The sequence below is a fragment of the Anser anser genome (genome assembly GCF_964211835.1).
Source record: "Anser anser genome assembly, contig: HAP1_SCAFFOLD_95, whole genome shotgun sequence".
In the NCBI taxonomy this organism is placed as follows: Eukaryota; Metazoa; Chordata; class Aves; order Anseriformes; family Anatidae; genus Anser; species Anser anser.
In genome coordinates, this window is record NW_028153990.1 from 139,576 (window position 1) to 159,842 (window position 20,267).

At 50.9% G+C, this 20,267-nt stretch overlaps 1 protein-coding gene, 1 long non-coding RNA gene and 1 pseudogene across 3 annotated transcripts; 1 reads left to right on the top strand and 2 right to left on the bottom strand.

Moving 5' to 3' along the window:
* Positions 1–989: 989 nt before the first annotated feature.
* LOC310891038 lies at positions 990–10,346 on the bottom strand. The gene is made up of 3 exons (XR_014577397.1): positions 10,313–10,346; positions 1,712–1,911; positions 990–1,446 (listed from the first exon to the last, which is right to left on the bottom strand). It is a non-coding gene; the product is annotated as an uncharacterized lncRNA (long non-coding RNA).
* LOC310891010 (olfactory receptor 14C36-like) lies at positions 2,944–4,042 on the top strand (annotated as a pseudogene). Its single transcript has one exon. The product of its transcript is annotated as an olfactory receptor 14C36-like (transcript).
* A 5,933-nt stretch (positions 10,347–16,279) lies between the features above and the next one.
* Positions 16,280–18,098, bottom strand: LOC310891036 (olfactory receptor 14C36-like). The gene has a single exon (XM_083853337.1). It carries the CDS (start codon positions 17,363–17,365, stop codon positions 16,406–16,408), a length of 960 nt encoding a protein of 319 aa, XP_083709463.1. The 5' UTR covers positions 17,366–18,098; the 3' UTR covers positions 16,280–16,405.
* Between the last annotated feature and the right edge of the window lie 2,169 nt (positions 18,099–20,267).

Consider the following 20,267-nt stretch of genomic DNA (forward strand, 5'->3'; position numbering starts at 1 on the left):
CAAGGTTGCACTGGGCGACCCTCGGTGACGGGCAGAGGAGCAGGGGCACCTTGCAGAGGAGCTGTGGTTGAGGAGCCAGGGCGGGCATCCCTTGTCGTGAGCGGAGGGCCAGCAGCAAGTGAGATGGAGGGCTGCTGGAGTGCGACTATCACCTCCAACCTGACTTCCCTGTTTCCAGTGCTCCTGCAGCTCTCCTCCAAAGGTGAGGGTGTCAGGAGCCCCTTCCCAAGGGCTGGAACAGGAGCTGTCAGCTGTCCAGAGCTCCAAGTCCAGGGCTTTGGGAGGAGGCTGGACAGGGCTGATGGCTGCTGCAAGAGCCCTGCCTGAGGGTCCTTCTGGGCTGAGGGGACAATGTGGCAGTCAGGATTCCTCGGTCCTGATGCTAGGGCTGCCCTGAGCCCCAGGGCTCCTCTGGGCATGGCTCAGACTTCTCCTGATGGGGACAATCCAGGGCATGGTTTCCCTGGGAGCTGGTGCCTCTTTGAGATCTGGCTCTGGGAGGAAAGACCTCTGGTGTCCCAGAGCCTGGTGTGGCCTGCAGCTCCCACAGGCCTCTCAGGGATGTGCCAGAAATGCCTGTGTTGGAAATCAAGCCTTCCTCTTCTACTTCTCTCCTTCAGGGGAACCTCTGTTCCTTCTCTTCTGTGCAGCCAGGCTGGCAGAGCATGTCCTGGGTGTTGAGATGCCATCCCTGGGTGGCCACAGTCCTGGTGCTGACCCCTTTCCATGTCCATTCCTGTGGTGGTTTTATCCAGCTACACAGGTGAACTCCACGGCAACTGCTCTTTCACTTCCAACCTACAGCACCTGTGGGAACGGTGTGAAGCTGAGGCAGGGGAAGTTTAGTCTGGACATCGGGAAGGGGTTCTTCACCGAGAGGGTGGTCACACACTGGAACAGGCTCCCAAGTGAAGCAGTCACTGCACCAAGCCTGTCTGAATTTAAGAAGAGATTGGACTGGGCACTTAGTCACATGGTCTAAACTTTTGGGCAGACCTTTGCAGTGCCAGGAGTTGGACTTGATGATCCTTATGGGTCACTTCCAACTCGGGATATTCTATGATTCTATGATTCTATGATTCTACGATTCTACAAGGAAAAGGGGGAGAAAATACGATGAAAAGACCTCAGGGGTTGAGGCAGAGCACGAGGTCACCCACCAAATACCATCATGGGCATCAATTATCATCACGGACAAGACAGACTTAGCAGAGGCAGATTAATAGAATTTATTGCCTATTACCAGTGGACTACAACCATCAGGAACCACAAGCAAACTAAAAACACCATTCCCCCCATCCAGCCTCTTGTAACTCCTTCCCCTGAGTGGTGCAGGGGAATGGGGATTGCAGTCAGTCCATGACACTTGTCTCCACCGCTCCTTGACAATCCATCTCTGCCCTCTCTGGGTCTCTCCTGTGGAGTGCCCTCCTTCCTGAATGGGTCCTGCGTGGGGCCCAAAGGGTTGAGATAATAACAGATATGACCAGATCATGTTAAAATAAAATGGTTACAAGCATTATGTCTGCTTCATAGCTGCTGACCACAAGGTGTATTTTTTTATTTATTTTTTAATCTCGATGTAGTAGTTGTGTTTCGCCTCAGAATTCTGTTAGATAGCACATTATGTACTCGGCGTATTCCCTGTTGTGCTGGGGGCTTTCTGGGGGCTGGTTTATGGTTATCAGTTTACTCTACTGGGTAACGCTACCTTATGTTATTATGAAATTGCTGGTCATGAGACTAATCTGGTAGTTGTACTCAGCATTGCTGTGGGAGCTTGCCTGGGGCAGCCTGCTCACAGCTCCACAGCACTCCCAGGTTGTATCCAAGGCAAGAAGCCAATCAGGGGTTAGATGCTTGCATCTCCGCTTTCCTGAGCCTCTGCTTTCAGTTTTCTCTTCTTTGTCCCTGTGGAAATAGAAATAGAGGCTGTTATTTTTAAGAAAAGGCTGACATTCCTAAGCCCTAATAAGGAGCATTCCAAGGACCGTCGGAAGTCTCTTTCCTGCCCATAGAAAGCTCCACCACCACACGTGCAGAGTCAGCAGGGTCTGTGTGACCTGGGCTCTAGGACGTGCCCCCAGCGAGCTGCCCCTGGGCAGAGCCCTGCTGCCAGGAGGTGTCTGCAGGGCAGAGCTGAGCACCCAGCGGGTGGGATGGGGGCTGTGACCTGCAGGCAGGAGGCGTGGGGACAGAGACCCAGCTGCAGGCAGGGACAGCTGCAGGCAGTAGAGCCAAGGGCAGGGAGTGAGCGGGAGCTGCTCCCAGAAACTCCATGGCAGAGGGGATTCAGGCACCTCCCTGCCATCCCTGCACTGGAGATGCCTTCCCCTGAGCAGCTGCATGGTCTGCTCTCTCATCCAGTAAAGCCCCTATCCCCACAACCATGGAGTCTTTAAACGTTAGCCCCTTGGCTGCCCAATCTTCAGCACAAGAGGTCACCCCAAATGCCCAGCTCTCACTCTCATTCTTGGCTTCTTCAGCAGAAGCAATGGGGCATTTCTTTGTGTTTCCCCTCCCATCCATCCTGCCCTTACTATTCTCCTCAGACTCTGGGCAGTGGGATTAAAGCCAGATCTCAAACAGCAGAGTACTGAGTCCTGGAGGTGTATCCCTGGGAGCAAAGTGCCCAAGTTGTTCTAGCCAATATGGCTCTGGGCACTGCAGTGCGTAGGGCTGGGAAATGAGCTGGCTCTATTCAGGTCACTCTGGTTTAAGGACATCCAGTGGTGTCCCTGGGGTTATCCTACTGGAGGATGTATTACAGGTGCACAGCATCTGAACCAGACTATGGGTTTCAGAATGGGTCACCAGCTTTCCCAGGTACCCACTGCTGCAAAGCAGGGCTGAGTCCTAGAGAAATCATGGGCAGAGGCTGCTGCTCCAAACAGCACTCAGCCAACACGAAGCAGAGCTCCAGCCAGAGAAGAGAATGAAACTGCTGCTGAGAATGCGTTTGTGTAGGTGAGTGAGAAAGGAAGAGTGTTGCTGAAAGTACAGAGCTTTGCTCAGAGAAGTCTGCCCTAAGTTCTCTGTGTCCTTTTGTCTTTGGACAGGCTCCGAGGCCAAGAGGCAGCACATGTCCAACAGCAGCTCCATCAGCGAGTTCCTCCTGCTGGCATTTGCAGACACGCGGGAGCTGCAGCTCCTGCACTTCGCGCTCTTCCTGGCCATCTACCTGGCTGCCCTCCTGGGCAACGGCCTCATCCTCACCGCCGTAGCCTGCGACCACCGCCTCCACACCCCCATGTACTTCTTCCTCCTCAACCTCGCTGTCCTCGACCTGGGCTGCATCTCCACCACTCTCCCCAAAGCCATGGCCAATTCCCTCTGGGACACCAGGGCCATTTCCTATGCAGGTTGTGCTGCACAGGTCTTTCTTTTCCCCTTTCTCATGTCAGCAGATTTGTTTCTTCTCACCATCATGGCCTAAGACTGCTACGTTGCCATCTGCAAGCCCCTGCACTACGGGAGCCTCCTGGGCAGCAGAGCTTGTGCCCAGATGGCAGCAGCTGCCTGGGGCAGTGGGGTTCTCTATGCTCTGCTGCACACTGCCAATACATTTTCCCTGCCCCTCTGCCAAGGCAATGCTGTGGACCAGTTCTTTTGTGAAATCCCCCAGATCCTGCAGATATCCTGTGCACGCTCCTACCTGAAGAGTTTTTGGGTAGTTGTGACTGGTATCTGTTTAGCATCTGGCTGTTTTGTTTTCATTGTTTTTTCCTATGTGCAGATTTTCAGGGCTGTGCTGAGGATGCCCTCTGAGCAGGGCCGGCACAAAGCCTTTTCCACGTGCCTCCCCCACCTCTTTGTGGTCTCCCTGTTTATCAGCACTGGCTTTTTTGCCTACCTGAAGCCCCCCTCCATCTCCTCCTCATCCCTGAACCTGGTGGTGGCAGTTCTGTACTCGGTGATACCTCCAACATTGAACCCCCTCATCTACAGCATGAGAAGCAGGGAGCTCAAGTGGGCTGTTAGCAAAGTGATTTCATGGATGTTTCTGAATAGTGACAAAATTCCCCTCTTTTTCCAGAAATGACTTAACTTGGTACCTCCCCTGAGGCCCGGTCCTTCTTTCATTATCATTATTGTTATTCTTATCTTTGGTATCATTTGCATTTATTATGCTCTTAGAGTAATATTTCTTTTTCCTCCTACTTCTGCTGAGGATCGACACTGCTCTGTTTGCTCTTGAGGCTCTGTAAATATGTGTCTAACAGAAGGTCAGAGCTGATTCTTCCATAGCATCTGCAAAATAAAACGGGATCTCCACAGTGCACTGTCTGAAGCCTAGGCTCTTTTTTCAAGGTTGTTGCCAAGCTTTCCAGAAGCTTGTGCCGCTTTCCATCACCTATCAGACGCTTTCCATCATCTGTCAGTGGTCATGGTCATCCAGAGAGGTCCCAGATGCCTGGCGACTTGCTAATGTGAAGCCCATCTACAAGAAGGTTTGTAAGGAGGACCCGGGGAATTACAGGCCTGTCAGCCTCACCTCGGCGCCAGGAAAGGTGATGGAACAGATCATCTTGAATGCAATCACACAACGTATGTGGGACAACCTGGGGATGAGGCCCAGTCAGCATGGGTTCATGAAAGGCAAGTCCTGCCTGACCAACCTCATCTCCTTCTATGTCTGGGTGATTGCGTGGTGGATGAGGGAAATCATGTTGATGCAGTCCACCTAGACTTCAGCAAGGCCTTTGACACGGTCTCCCATAGTATTCTCCTGAAGAAGTTGGCAGCCCATGGCTTGGACAGGTACACTCTTTGCTGGGTTAAAAACTGGCTGGATGGCTGGGCCCAGAGAGTAGTGGTGAACGGAGTGAAATCCAGCTGGTGACCGGTCACTTGTGGTCCTCCCCAGGGGTTGGTGTTGGGGCCCATGCTCTTTAGCATCTTTATTGATGATTTGGATGAGGGAATTGAGTGCACCCTCAGTAAGTTTGCAGATGACAACAAGCTGGGGGGAAGTGTCAATTTGCTGGAGGATAGGAAGGCTCTGCAGGGGGACCTGGACATGTTGGATCGATGGGCAGAGGCCAATGGGATGAGGTTCACCACGGCTAAGTGCCGCGTCCTGCCCTGTGGCCACAACAACCCCATGCAGTGCTACAGGCTTGGGGCAGACTGGCTGGAAAGCTGTGCAGAGGAAAAGGTTGGATGTAGTACTTAGGGACATGGTTTAGTGAGTGATGTTGGTGGTAGGGGGATGGTTGGACCAGATGATCTTGGAGGTCTTTTCCAACCTTAATAATTCTATGATTCTGTGCTTCTTACGATACAGAGCCACAAGTCCACGGTTTCCTGGTGCTTCACCAAGCCTAGGAAGTGGCTGAGGAAGAACTGGTGCCCTATATTCTCCAGCCCTTAATGCAACCATCTTTCTAGTTGGGTGGCATCGAAAGCAATGCCTGTGCCCTGTGTCTGGGCTTTGACTGATGGAAACAGGGCCCAGCAGCCATAGCAGTTTGCTGCTGTTCCTCTGGCTGTGTCCAGCACATGGCCGTGAGACAGACTCCCCCAGTCTGTGTGAGCTGAACCTGAGCCCAAAAGTCCTCAGCAAGTCCTCAGCTTGGGTCCACCCCAAAGACTGGAGTGCAGTTGTGACCACAGGAAGGACGAACCCTCTCCTTGGGCCTGTCCATAGCTGGATGCCTTTGCATGCTCCACAGGAAAAGGGAGCATATTGATAACATGCTAACACCCCTTTCACCATCTCTGTGTCTGTGGGAGCGTCAGAAAATGTCCCTCAGTCCTAAGACGCAGGAAAGCTTCTCCTTTCATCAGGAACCTGCAGAAATTCTCTCAGAATTTCCAACACTCTTGTGCACACAGGCAAATACACACAGGGCATGGACACAGCCGACCACACACAGAGCAACTCCAACAGGGAACAGCACCTTCACAGCCACCACGCCACCAGCAGCACACACAGAGCCATGAGCAACACACCTGGCCCCATCCCATTCCTCACCTCAGCCTGATCTGCTCTGAAGGTCACCAGTGCTCCACGCATCCCCAGCAGCAATTACCCATGGGTGCAGACGCACACATGGCTATGTGGTTCCATAATTGTATGATTCACCCCCAACACACCCAGGAGTGAGCACATTCACACAGCAAATAGCCAGCAACAGAGGTGAATAAGAAGGCAGGACAGTGATCAGGAACAGGGCCTGAGCAGACCAGCCGTGACCAGCCCCATATCCACATGCAGCTGGCCCCTTGCATCCCTCCCCCCTCCTCTTCCACAGGATTCTTCCTCCTCGAGACACTTTAATCCCTTCCTTTCTTACATGCAGTGCCCTGCTCAATTACCAGTTCTCACCAATCACATTTTCCCCCACTGATCCCTAGTTTGCTATACCTGTACCCGCATTTGGTAATTCAGATACCATTGCCTACATCTGGGGCTCTAACAGGCAGGAGAGGTCGACATGTCACAGATTTGCTCTGTGCCAGGCGTGAGGGGTGGCATGAACAGTCCCGAGCAGGGAGTGTTTTATGGTAACTGGGCTCTATGCAGGACAGAAAATCGTTATTTTGTGGCTGTAGGCCTGAGTATTGCCTCCAATTTTTAAACAATTTCAAACATTTCACTTCAATCAGCACACTTCAATCAACTGAAATGATTGAATGTTTTATTTTTCTTTTCTTGGATGTTTATTACAGCAAAAGAAAAAATACCAATCTTCCCCTGTACTTGCATTGCCAGAACTTTGTCTCTTATGCACCGCACTTCATCTCCCCAGTCTTTCTGGTATTTCCACCTGGCTTTATGAAACAGACCATGTTGGAAGTCACTTTTCCAGCAGACTGTCTGGACATGTGCAGTTTCCATTCTTCTCCAGATTCCCCTACCCTCACCCTTTGATCATTCAGATACCTGTCACCTACAAAGTTGGTTCTCAGAACTTGAGGGATCTCAAGCTTGCCCATATTTCAGTTTTCTATCTCATCATCCCTACAGCCAACTCTGTAATTGCATTTCTATTCATCATTTCCTACCCATGTCAAACATTTCTTGTATAGTCATCCCTTGTGGAAGTTGCACCTCATTGGAGGCAACTTGGATTTGGCTCACAGTTGGGGACTGTGGGGTTTGCTTCTTTGTTGTAAAATGTTAATAACAAAGACATCAAAAACTGTGCCTGTGAGCAGCCAGTTGTCTGAGGAAAAGAGGTGGGACTTGGTGCAAAGAAGCTATAACAACTGTGGACTTAACAGCTATAAGAGCTGTGGACTATAACACCTATAACAGCTACAACAGCTGTGAACTTAAGTGGAGAAGTTTAGTGTAAAGCAAAGTGATGCAAGTCCCAGGTGCCTGATGAGAGAAGTACTGGGGATGCAGAGGTGAGCAGCAAGGTTGTTCATAGGTTGTCCATACAGCAGCAAGGTTGTCCATACAGTCCAGGACTTCAAGGGACTGCTTTTCCACTTATACAGATCTGCTTAGGAGGCACATTGGATCCATGACAACTAGAGAGTGATGCTATCAGTTCTTCTGAAAACTCTAAACTAATGGAAACTAATCTTAAATAAGGAAAATGCTCTTAGTGAAGTGGTCATTGAAAACTTCCTCTTTAAACTGCATTCTCGAAACCTCCCTAATTAATTGTACAAGTCTGGAAGACTGAATGAAAATGACTGAATTGTAATGAGCCCCATGGTGCATTTGGTGCTGAGTCCATAAACTTCAGGTAGTGATAAGAGAATGATGTAACTGCAGGAGAAGTTCAAGTCAGAAGGAAACCTTGAAGTGTCTAGGAGTATTAATGGGCCCCAGTGAGGGTCATTACTGACAAAGCATCCCCATGGACTTGTTAGAGCAGACAATTGGAGGCCATGATTGCAGGTAGGCAAAGGCACTGGGCAGGAGACTCTGATGCTGAGTAAAGGCCTTGGTTTGTTTGGTGAAGCACAAAGGCCAAGCCCGGACCCCCAGCCCCTGGGAAGGGAGGTTCTGTCGCTCACCCATGGCTCAGGGCTCTTCCTGGGGCAGTGGGATGTGGGGTGTGTGATGCTGTGTGAAGGACAATGCTATGACACCTCCTGGCCTCCCCACTGGGTTGCAAGGAGGCAACAAGGCCCCAGTGTCATGAGCACAGCATGTCTCCTCATGAGCCTCAGTAGTAGAGACAACTGCCATCGGCAGGGGGACAAAGCCCTTGGCTCTGCTGGGGCCTTCCAGCCTTGCCAGTGCTCTCGATCTTCTCCACCACAGGCTGTCCTGCGCTGTCTTATCCCTTCCCACTTTTCTCTGAAAGCTGTAGGCACCCACCTTGCTTCTCCACCTTGCTCTCATCCAGGCATTTCCTTACTTTTACTGATGTCTCCCCACCCTCCATGGCAGTTGCTTGAAACACAATAGCATGGGCTGACCACAGACTCCTTCTGGGTGACCTCTGACACCACAGCACTACCCTTTCAGTGACATTTTCTCCTCCTCATGCCCAGTCTTAAACTTCCAAGCAGCACATTGCAGCAGCTTTTACTCTCTCCTGCTGTTTCCCACCACCAGAGAAAGCTCCATTATCCACAAACCACTTTTTTAGCAGATGTCCCAAGCCATCAGCCTTCTGGAGCCCTATGGCCTGACGAGACAGGAGAAACCTCACCATGGTCTTCCAAGCCATATACCTGCTGCTGGTCTTTCAGCCTCTCAGGTAGACGTGACCAAGTTGTGTTCCTGTTGCTGTCCCACCATGTGCTCAGGCAGAAGGGATGTTATAACACACCAAGGCCTCTTCCTGCATGGGGCCTATCAGGCTCTCAGACAGAGGGCATCTCACAATCAATGTGCCAAGCAGGTGCTTTCTGCTGCCTTATCAGGGATGCTGGCAGGTGTAAGCGGAAAAGCACAGGTCTCAGCCAGGAGGCAAGGGCTGACACATCAGCTGCTTCAGGAAGAAGCCACCTCCTAGGCCCTGTCCCCAGCCATGTTACTACTGCTGGCCTGTCAGCTCCAGAGTCAGAGGTGACCAGATGCTTCCTACTGGACTGTAAGTTTCTGAGGCACAACAGACCACGTAAGAACACATTCACCCAGCACCCACTTGTGGGCCAGGACATGAGGACACAAAAAGTAAGCTTTTTAAATGAAATTTATCAATCAAATTTTCTAACACTTCTTTAAATATGGAAACATTCTTCACAGGATCTACTGTGTACATAGTAACACACGATGTATCTCTACCTCTTCCTCTCTCTCTTTTCTTCTTCCTCTCCCTATTATGTCTTCAGAGAGCTCTCCAATGGGAAGAGTCATTGAATCACAAAATAACTCATGTTGGAAGAGACCCCTGAATGTCATCCTCTTCACCTGTCCTGCTCAAGGCAGACTAAACTAGACGCGGTTGGTCAAGGGCTCCTCTGAGCTTGGCACCATCCAGAAAGGATCTGAAAGTGTGCTCCATCCTGTAATTCAGAGAGTTAATAATGACATTCAGCAGTGTTGGCCCAAGTACTGGTCACTGAGGGATGGTGCTAGGAACTGCCTGACAGGAGAACTTTCCATCATAGATGACAACTGCGCCTGAGTGTCCAGCCAAATTCCCACCCACAGCCTCATCCATTTGTTAAGTCCACATGGCACCAATCAGGCTGTAAGTAGTCTCCAGGAGACAATGTCAACAGCCTTTCTAAAGTGCAGGTAGACAGCGTCCCTTTCTTTTCCCTCACCTATGGGTTCAGCAATCCCATTTTTGTCCTTCAAGTGCCCAGAGGTAGCTGTGGAAAAACTTGCCCCATCACCTTTCCAGGGATGGAGGTGAGGCTGACCAGCCTTAATTCTTCTCACCCTCTTTTTTCCTCTTCTGGAAGGCAGGTCTGATGTCATCCCAAGTCTCCAGAAAGCTCTCTGGTCCCCCTGGTACATTTGCTGACACAGTCCAGGAAGGCAGGGGAGGGTGGTGCAGGAGACAGGCAAGAACACACAAGGCCTACCCTTGTACACCCAAAGGCAGGGCATTGCAGTGCTTGTGGTGTCCCTCTGGCTCCTGCTGCCTCTCCCAGATTCTGGGAGGCACCTCAGCCCTGCAGTGCATTGCCCTGCTCTGCACTTCTCTGAGATACCCCATGGCATGAGGAATGGACACAGGGAGAGGGCATTTGTGCTCACTCAGGTTCGCCTCACATGCACATGCACACAATGTGCACACTGAAGCCTCATCTGTACAGGGCACACGTATGGACTTCTGACTTATCCATTAAGTGTCCCATTAAGTGTGGGGGAGTAAACCACCTCTCTGAGCTGCATTGAGAGCCAAAAAAAAGTTACCCAAGAAGTAACCAGGATAATACTCACCCCTTATTCTGTACCGTTTATAACATGACTGGTTCCAGACTTTCCAATATGTCTTCATTAATCAGCCCCCTGCAATTTGAACATGGATATCATTCCCTTAGTCTATGGGCCACCTCCCAGAAATGTCCATATTGATCAAATATTCAGTGAATCCATTCATTTCATGAATTGGTTTCTATCTGTTGTTGTGGCCTTACAGGACAGGAGAAGGCAGTTTGGCCCACACTGGCCAAAGGGATATCCCATGCCACATGATGTGATGCTAAGCAAGAATACTGGGGGAATCGGCCAGGGGTTTCTGGGCATTGGTCAGCAGGAGGTGAGCAATAGCATTCTGCATCACTTTTTTTTTTTCCCCCTTTGTTAAAAAACACTTGTTTGTTACACCAACAAGTACCTGCACTTTTACCGTTTTCAGTCCTCTGCCCTATTGCGCTGGGGCAGGGGATTTGAGCCAATAGCTGTGTGGTGCTTATCTGCCTGCTGGGTTAAACCACAGCACAGACCAGGCTGCAGAATCTGACCCTGCAATGAACTCCTCCCCTCACCCCTGCTCCAGCCTGGGCTCATCCACTGGCCACACTCCCTTAGGTGTGTACCTGTTCCAACACATCCTTATCCACGAGCCACAGTCCCTTCAAAGCTCTACCTACTGTGCGTGGACTTACCGACAGCCATAGATGGTTGCAAGTGTGCCTTCAGAGGTGTGGACTTATCCATATGCCACACTCTCTTCAGAGGTGTACCTGCTCTAGTGTGGCCTTTTCCATTCCAGAAGGATTATGTCGAGTTCAGGGGGGCAATGTAGAGATTCAATCCAATGACAATTCAAGCACCTGTGGGGCTGGGACATACTGGCTGATAGAGTTCCAATAGGGTGAGGCTTTGGAAGAAGCCTGATGTGTTGTGGGGAAACCACAGGTATTGGTAAATCCTCAGGAAAACAAGGTTTGTGTTTGAAGCCAAAGCTAGGAAGGATTGAGAGAAATTAGGAGAGCTTTGGCAATCATGGGGTCAGAGTGAGGTGGGAGTGTGAGTGTGTGGTAAAATTCTGCAGGGATGCAAGCACAGATACAGGAAAATGTAGGACAGGATGTGGAGGGGCATGGTGGAGGGCCACTGTGGGGCTGGAGCCCCCCAATGGAACCGGTGTCTTTAGGGCTACAGCTGCAGCCTCTTCCACTGAGGCCCAGCAGAGGACACCGGTCCCTTACAGCCCCTGGGCCTTGTTACCTCCTCAACCCCACAGAGCCTGGCAAGTGTCCTACCAATGTCCTGCACTCGGAATTGCACACCCCCACATCACACTGCCCCTGCCAGAGCCCCGAGCAGCCCAGGAAGTGCAGGATGCCCCTTTCCAGGGGATGCGCTCAGGCCTTGGCCATCCCCCTTGGTGAAACACATCAAGGGCTTTCAGAGCCACATCCCCACTTGATTTTCCACCTGTAACCAGTGCCTCTGATTTCCTCCTTCACCATCTCCCAGGGACAGGCACCTTGTCCGCTTGTTCCCATCGTGGTCTCTTCAGGGATGGCCCTCAGTGGGGCTGGCCAACACCCTCAAACATTTGGAGGCTTGCTTGTCTTTTACTTCTTCAGAGGCTTGCTCGTCTTTTACTTCTTCAGAGGCTTGCTCCAGCTTTCTGGTTCTGCAGTTCAGGAACTTGGCAGCAGAAGGCCAATCAACATGCAAAACTCCCTCAGAAGCCAAGACTCTGGGCATAACTCTCCTGAAGTCTTCAATTCTTATGGGTTAATTAGGGAGATGCCAGGAGTCTTCTTAAAGGGAAAGAATTTAATAATAATAATAATAATAAACAACCTTCTAGGAAAGAATCTCTTCTTTCTGCCTTTTTTTTTTTTTTTTAGTTGTCCTCCTACAGATAAAATGATATCAGCGACCTCCAACTGATATTAATTCTGAATGTCTTCTAAGGGACTCTGAAAATGTTTTTTTAAAGACAGAAGGTCCTGTGTCATATCTCATAGCCCCAAATGGGTGCTTCAGCTATTCCAGGGTATCCTTGAGGCAGCAGCAACATCTTTGTGGGCAACTGAATCAAGCCCTGAAGGATATTGTAGGCCAAACTGAAATGTATGTGGAAAATTCCTTAATGTAATAAATCTGTAAGAAGACTTCAATTTCAGAATTTTTTATGCTTGTCTACAAGTTATCATCATTTTTTTAAAAGGTGATGTACATGGAGCAGTGAGTTATGACACTTTCTCCCCCTTTATGTGAAGAAAAAAAAATGTAACTCTCTCCAAAAATATATTTCTTCCCAACACTTGAAAGGGAGATTATGTTCCCAGGACATGCACATATTGGCACATTTCACTTTTACATCTCAGGTCTAAGCAGAGCAGAGAGCAATGACGGTTAGAGAGGTTGGACACATCCTGCTTTTATCTCTTTGCTGTCAAGCAGCGGCCACACCTGTGCTAGGAATTCCCTCACACATCCTTCCTGTTTATGAACCAGCCAAATCTTTATGGCACAAGTGGCAGACTCCAACACCCAGAAGCCCGGAGCACAGAATTATCAGCAAATCACAGAATCATTTAGGTTGGAAACGACCTCTAAGATTATCCAGTCCAACCTTTGACCTAGCACTGCCATGTCCACCATTAAAACATGTCACAAAGCCCTACATCTTCATGTTTTTTAACGACCTCCAAGGATGATGACTCAACTACTTCCCCTGGCAGCCTGTTCCAATACTTCATAACTCTTTCAGAGAAGAAATTATTCTGAATATCAAACCTAAACCTCTCCTGGCACAACTTAAGGCTATTTCCTCTTGTCTTATCACTTGGTCTCCTGGCAGAACTTAAGGCTATTTCCTCTTGTCTTATCACTTGGTACTTTGAGAAGAGACTGATCCCCACTTCACTATAGTCTTTTTAAGGTGATTGTAAAGCACGGTAAGGTCTCCCCTGAGACTCCTTTTTAAGGCCCAGGGCACAGCTGAGGAAAGCAAATGTGACCCCTGTCTTAAAGGAATGCAAGATGAAAGACCCTGGAAACTATAGCCCAGACAGCCTTTCCTCAGTTCCCGGGAATCGGATGGGGTAGCTAAACATGGAAAACATTTCCAAACACACGGAGGATAACAAAGTGATCAGGAGTCAGCATGGATTCACCAAGAGTTTCTTGAGACTTACCAGCTTGACAGCCAGTGATATCCCTTTTGGGAAACTGGAATTCCTGGGCATCTCCCTGAAGTGCCAGGGCACTGATGTGTATAGTGCGTAGAAAAAGAGGAAGAACCAGAGGTCTGTGTGTGGTTACAGAGCTCTCATTTTGGATAGCAGAGATGGTGTAACAGCCCACAACAGGGGTGCGTCCAGGGGTGGAGAGGATTGTAAGGCACGGAGGGAGAGCAGACCTTTCAGGGGGAGAGCAGCGGCAACATAAGGCGCTTTGCCCTGGTTTTGGTGATGAGAATTCATGGGTCTGGATTAGCAGGCACACGAACATGGGTGACCTTGTAGTTGGTGTCACCTAGAGACCTCCTGTAAGGAAGAAGCAGCAGGTATGGCCTTCCTCAGACAACTGGAAAATGCCTCAAGTTTGCAGGAAATGGTCCTCACGGGGGAAGTTGAAACACTCAGATTTCTGCTAGAATACCAGTACAACAGAGCACAAGCCATCTAACGGGTTTCTGGAGGGCATCAATGCTAAATTGATGAGCATGCAAAGATATTGTTAGGACAGCCAAAGCCCTCCTGGAGTTGAATCTGGCAAAGGACGTGAAGAACAACAAGAAGGACTTCTACAAGGACATCAGCATTGAATGGAAGGCTGGATAAAATGCAGACTCACTGCTAAATACAGAGAAGGCCAAGGTGGCAGAGGACATAGAGAAGGCTGAGGCACTGCTCACTGTCCTCTTTGCCGCATTCTTTCCAACCTTGGCCTCTGGAACGGCAAGTCCTTGAGATCAGAACAAAAAAAGCCTGAAGCAGGGAAGTCGTACTTTGTGAGGTGGAGGAACTTGTTAGGGAACCCTTGGGCAAACTGGATTCCAAAGAAGTGGTGGTTAAGAACACGACTGGGAGGAGTAAGTAGGAATTTATAAAGCGGAAAATGTGTTTAACAAACCTGACTGCCTTCCACTAAAAGATGTCCTCAGATCGTGGAGGCTTGTGGTTGCTCAGGGAAGTTGTGGAGCCTCCATCCCTGGAGGTATTCAGAACCCATTTGGACATGGACCTGGGCAACCTGCTCAGGCTGATCCTGTTTGAGCAAAGGGGTTGGCCTAGGCAATCTCCAGAGCTCCCTTCCAACCTCAAACATTCTGTCATTCTATGATACCTGGCAGTGTTTCTGGAAACTTTTCCGTGGTACCTCAAACCAGTCTGAGTCCTGGTGCCCATGGAACAGAGTTTGCTTTTAGGATGACCTCACTCACTAGGTAACCCTGATGAGCAGAGATTACAAAAGCAGGCAGTGTCTCAACCCACAGCAGTATTCCCAGGTCCAGACTCCACTGACCAGCTCCTTCTTCCTTGAGGATTATGAATTGGAAGAACCTTTGGAGGCCTGTACCTTGGCCTGCCCTCAGCTGGGATAACTTGGCAGCTAGATCACGTTGGTCAGTGCTTGGTTCACCTCTCATGCCCAGAGGTGATTTTTTTTCCTCCTTTCATTTGATATCTTTCTGCTTTTTCTATCTTCTCTGCCCCAACTTGTGCCCCTGCCAGATCACCACACCTACTCAGACCAAGGGCAATCCCAGCCTGCTCTTGAAGCACAGCCTCACCAGGATCCCCTGGGACTCTGCAAGCAGGCTGTGAGGGCCTGCTCCAGGAAGAGATGCACTGCATGAGATCAGAGGAGGGCATGTGAGAAACCCAACAGCCAGTGGAGAGGGACAGTGGCAGTAATTGCGAGCTGATGTGGGGCCAGAGCCAGGGGCTGCAGAGATCACCAGTGAAGCCCTCCAGCAGCTCCTTTCCACACCCAGGCAGGGAATAACACACCCAGCGGTGCTCCTGAGAGAGGTCAGGACACGGGACAGGAGGCACTGTGAGCTGTGGTGCCGGGCACTGACGCTCAGCCCTGGCTCTGGGGTCTCCCAGCAGGTGCTGCCAGTGCCTGCAGCCCCCAGAGCCCCTGGCCCTGTGGGCAGCACTGAGGCCCGTCCTGACCTTTGGGAGCTGCTCTGGCTGCAGAGGGGCTGCCAGGAGCGCTGGGGCTGGTGCTGCCCACCCACACATCCTGCCCCAGGTGTCTCCTGGTCCCTGCAGCCATGGCTGTGACTGAGGGGAGAGGCCGGCCTGGCTGGGGCGTGGGGCCTGGCAGTAGTTTGGGGGTGGTGGCCGTGTGAGAACTTGCTGCAGTGCTGTGGCTCCTGTCCACAGGCCTGTCTCTGGGCTGGCCCAGCATCACTGCCCCACTCACAGCCCCATGTCCCCTCTGTGTCGGCACTGCTTGGGGCAGAGGGCATCAGGGCCAGGGAAACAACCCCCCTGGCACGGTCCCCACAACAGAGCTTGGTGCCTTGTCCCCCCACAGCCCTCCTGGTCTGGCTGCTTTTCCCAGTGCCAGGCCCCAGACCAGCCGTTGCTACGTCTCACACAGGGGCTCGCTGACAGCCCCACTCTAGAGTCTGTAGGGTCTGGGCATGGGTGACAGGGCTGGTTGTTCCTCTAGTGCAGACACAGATCATAGCATGAGGAAGGAGCCAGACATTTCCAGGACCAGTTCCCACCTGGGATTTTATACTTTCCTTTTGGTTGATGCCAGCTCTGCTGAGCTTTGAAAGAAAAGCCCAGCCTTCAGGAAGTGAAAAAATCCCATTTATTATATAGAGAAAGCAATTATGTTGCTATGAGACAGTCTGCACTGCTACACACTTTGAGACTGACTTTTATCCAAGCTTCTGCTGAGACAATGCAGGTTCATTCAGCAATAGCAGTGGGAGGAGTGAATATATATTTTGGGGGGGGGGGGGGGGGGTGGAGGGGAGAACAGCAGAAGAACAAACAGTTAAAAATAATGAAATTAAAATAATGAAATATGGAAACAAGAAAAAATATAATAATGGAAAAGAACAAAGCACAAGGCTGGAATGGGATATATTGAGAGTCACCTGTGGAGAGATACGGGAACTTTATGATTCCTAAAAAATATAATTAAAAACACTTTCAAAATAGCATCCTTTAGTGCTTCAATCCTCACACTGTAGATGAGGGGGTTCACTGCTGGGGGAGCTGCTGAATACAGAATTGCAACTGCCATGTCTAGGGATGGGGAGGAGATGGAGGGGGGCTTCAGGTAGGCAAATATGGCCATGCTGATAAACAGGGTGACCACAGTCAGGTGAGGGAGGCACGTGGAAAAGGCTTTGTGCCGGCCCTGCTCAGAGGGCATCCTCAGCACTGCCATGAAGATCTGTACATAGGACACCACAATGAAAGAAAAACATCCAAACCCCAAAAAAGCACTGAACATGAGAAATCCAGCTTCCCTGAGATAGGAGTCAGTACAGGAGAGCTTGAGGATCTGAGGAATTTCACAGAAGAACTGGTCAATAGCATTGCCTTGGCAGAGGGGCAGGGAAAATGTATTGGCGGTGTGCAGCAGAGCATAGAGAACCCCACTGCCCCAGGCAGCTGCTGCCATCTGGGCACAAGCTCTGCTGCCCAGGAGGCTCCCATAGTGCAGGGGCTTGCAGATGGCAACGTAGCGGTCATAGGACATGACGGTGAGAACATAAAATTCTGCTGATATGAAGAAGAGGAACAAAAAGACCTGTGCAGCACATCCTGCATAGGAAATGGCCCTGGTGTCCCAGAGGGAATTGGCCATGGCTTTGGGGAGAGTGGTGGAGATGCAGCCCAGGTCGAGGAGGGCGAGGTTGAGGAGGAAGAAGTACATGGGGGTGTGGAGGCGGTGGTCGCAGGCTACGGCGGTGAGGATGAGGCCGTTGCCCAGGAGGGCAGCCAGGTAGATGGCCAGGAAGAGCGCGAAGTGCAGGAGCCGCAGCTCCTGCATGTCTGCGAATGGCAGGAGGAGGAACTCGGTGATGGAGCTGCTGTTGGACATCTGGTGCTGCCTCTGGGTATGGAGATCTGGACAGGTCGGAAAACAGCATGACAAGTCAGGGGAGTCTTCTCTGAGTTAAGCCTATGCCATTCCTTGTAGACCCTCCCCCTGCCAGACTCAAATGGTTCTTCTTTCTTTGTTGAAAAATGTCATTCAACTTCATGACATAAGCTTCATTTCTAAAGTTCAGTGTGCCGTGAGAAGCAGGGACCTCTGCTCCTGGACTCTTGAGGGAATCAGTCCTGACTCAGAGCAGTGAGTGCACAGGAACATGACAGCTGGGCAAAGTTTTATTTTCAGATTTTTTTCAGATGAAATCCTTTCTTACACAGAAGGCCATGTCAGCATCTGCATTCACAGTGCTACAGAATTGTTGTGGTTTAACCCGGCTGGCAGCTAAACACCACACAGCCGTTCGCTTACCCTCCCCCCTCCCTCTCTGGGATGGGGGAGAGAAACGGGAAAGTGAAGCCTGTGAGTTGAGATAAAGACAGTTTATTAAAACAGGAATATAATAATAACAATAATAATAATAGTGATAATGATAATAGTATTAATAATAATAATGTGTAAGAAACAAGTGATGCACAATGCAATTGCTCACCACCCGCTGACCGATGCCCAGCCTATCCCTGAGCAGCCGGCCCCCCACCCCGGCCAGCCACCCCTATATATTGTTTAGCATGGTGTCAGATGGTATGGAATACCCCTTTGGCCAGTTGGGGTCAGCTGTCCTGGGTCTGTCCCCTCCCAGCTCCTGCTGCACCCCCAGCCTGCTCGCTGGCAGGACAGAGCGAGAAGCTGAAAAGTCCTTGGCCTGGTGTAAACACTGCTCTGCAACAATTAAAACATCAGCATGTTATCAGCGCTCTTCTCATCCTAATCCAAAACATAGAACCCTACCAGCTACTCTGAGGAAAAATTAACTCTGTCCTAACTGGAACCAGGACAAGAATGAAGTTGGCAGAAAGGAGTTTTAGAGACATTTTTTTCTACATACCCTTTTCCCCCTCTTCATGTTGAAGCAGTGTTCTCTGAAGTCAGAAATCCTGAGCATTTCTGCTGCACTCACAGGGAATGGTTGTGAGACCTGAGAGGCAAAGGGATTCCCTGTGGCTCAGAGCAGAGTGAGGGAGCTGGCTGGACTTGTTCCCAACTGCCCTGAACCTGCAGCTTTTGGACAGCAATCACATTTCTGTTACCTGAAAAGCTGCCAGACACTGCTGAGAGCAAAGGAATCCACTGCCAGTCACTGAGTGCCCAGCCTTTCTCTAGGTACCTGAGCAAGGTCTCAGCATCACAACTCTAGCCAAGGACACCTATCACTCATTTCACCAACCCAACGGCATGTCCTTGCATGCAGCATCTCTCTGCTTCTTTCCTGGGCTTTCAAATAACATGAAGATGCTATGGAAAATATTTGCATCCTGCAGGGCAGCTCACCACTTGAAAGGACACCTCAAGGAGATAGCCAAGTGTCCTAATGACGGTGTCTCATTAAGGGAAAGTCAACTCATTCCCCAGCCTCACAGAATGCATTCTCCGTGATCCTAGGCAGCCCCCCTGCACCACAAAGGAAAATGGGCACATGGCTGGAGAGATGCGCCTCTGCTCTGCTGGAGGTGTGGCTGCAGAGGACGTGCTTCATGCCTTGGAGCCACGGCCACCAGGGTAGGGGTTTTCCTGGGTGGGAGAGGAGACAAGGGGACTTGCTCAGAGGAAGGGCTCTGCACTGATTCGAAAAACAATATGGTCGTTTCTGATGAATTCTCCTTCTGACAACATTTTTGGTTTTAATTGCTTATCATTCCTTGATCGTATCCCTGGAGGTTTTATTTCCAGGTTTCCCTGTCTCATATCTTAGTCCTGTTTTTGCTCACAGCCCCAACCCAATCCCTGTGCAGTAAGCTTTGCCCTTCAGAAACTTGCCTGTATGCAGGGCACCAGCTAGGGGCACGTGCATCTTTGAAGGTGTAAAACAACATGTCAGAAAGCACTGATGGGTTCAGCAAACTTGATGCTGAACCTGTCCATGAACAAAATGGAGGTTGAAGGCAATTTATCAGCCCCCTCAAAAACCTTCCGATGATCAAAGTTACAGTTCAGGAATCCCAGAGATGTGTTCAAACCTCACAGTTACTTTTCCATTTCATTCTGCAACCTCTCTCCATCCCGTAAGTGTTGGAAAGTGAAAACAAAGCAGAAAATTCCTGCCTTGAAATTCCTCATGAAAAGTCCCCTTGGATACAACCAAGGGTCAGGAAACCCCCTTGGGTTGTGCTGCGGATCTGTGAGCAGGCTGCCCCAGGCAGCAGCCTCCCGCCAGCAGCAGGACCCTGCCCTGCCGGGGGGGCTCCTTCCACCCGCAGCTTCTCCCCGCAGCGCCCTGGGCAGCTCCCCGGGCAGGCTGAGTGCTGAGCCTGGCAGGCGGCAGAGGCCCTGCCCCGGCACACAGCCCCTGGGGCACAGCAGGGACCCTGCTCTGCACCACAGCCCTGGGCACCCCTGCCTGCACCCGCGCCTTCTCCTTCCTCCAGGAGCTGCGGCTGCATTGCCCTCCAGCCAGAGACTTACCGGGGTCAGGGCTGGCAAGTGTTCTCCCCCAGCGAGCTCTGTGCATCCTGCCACTTCTGCCTGCCTTTACCCACTCTGTCTCTGCAGGCAGTGCCCCCAGCCCTGCTGCGCTGGGCACAGGAGCTGCTCCTGGGCAGAGCTGGCTCTCTGCAGCGCTGCCCGCTTGCCAGGAGCTCCCCTTGGGCCCAGGAGCCCGGCCCAGCTCAGCAGCACAGGCCCAGCCCAAGGCCTCCCTTGCTCTGCCCCCCACCAGGCTCCCTGCCCATGGCCCTGGGGCTGCAGGGGAACCTGCTGGGAAACAGCCTGAAGGGATCCCTGGGGTTCCCTC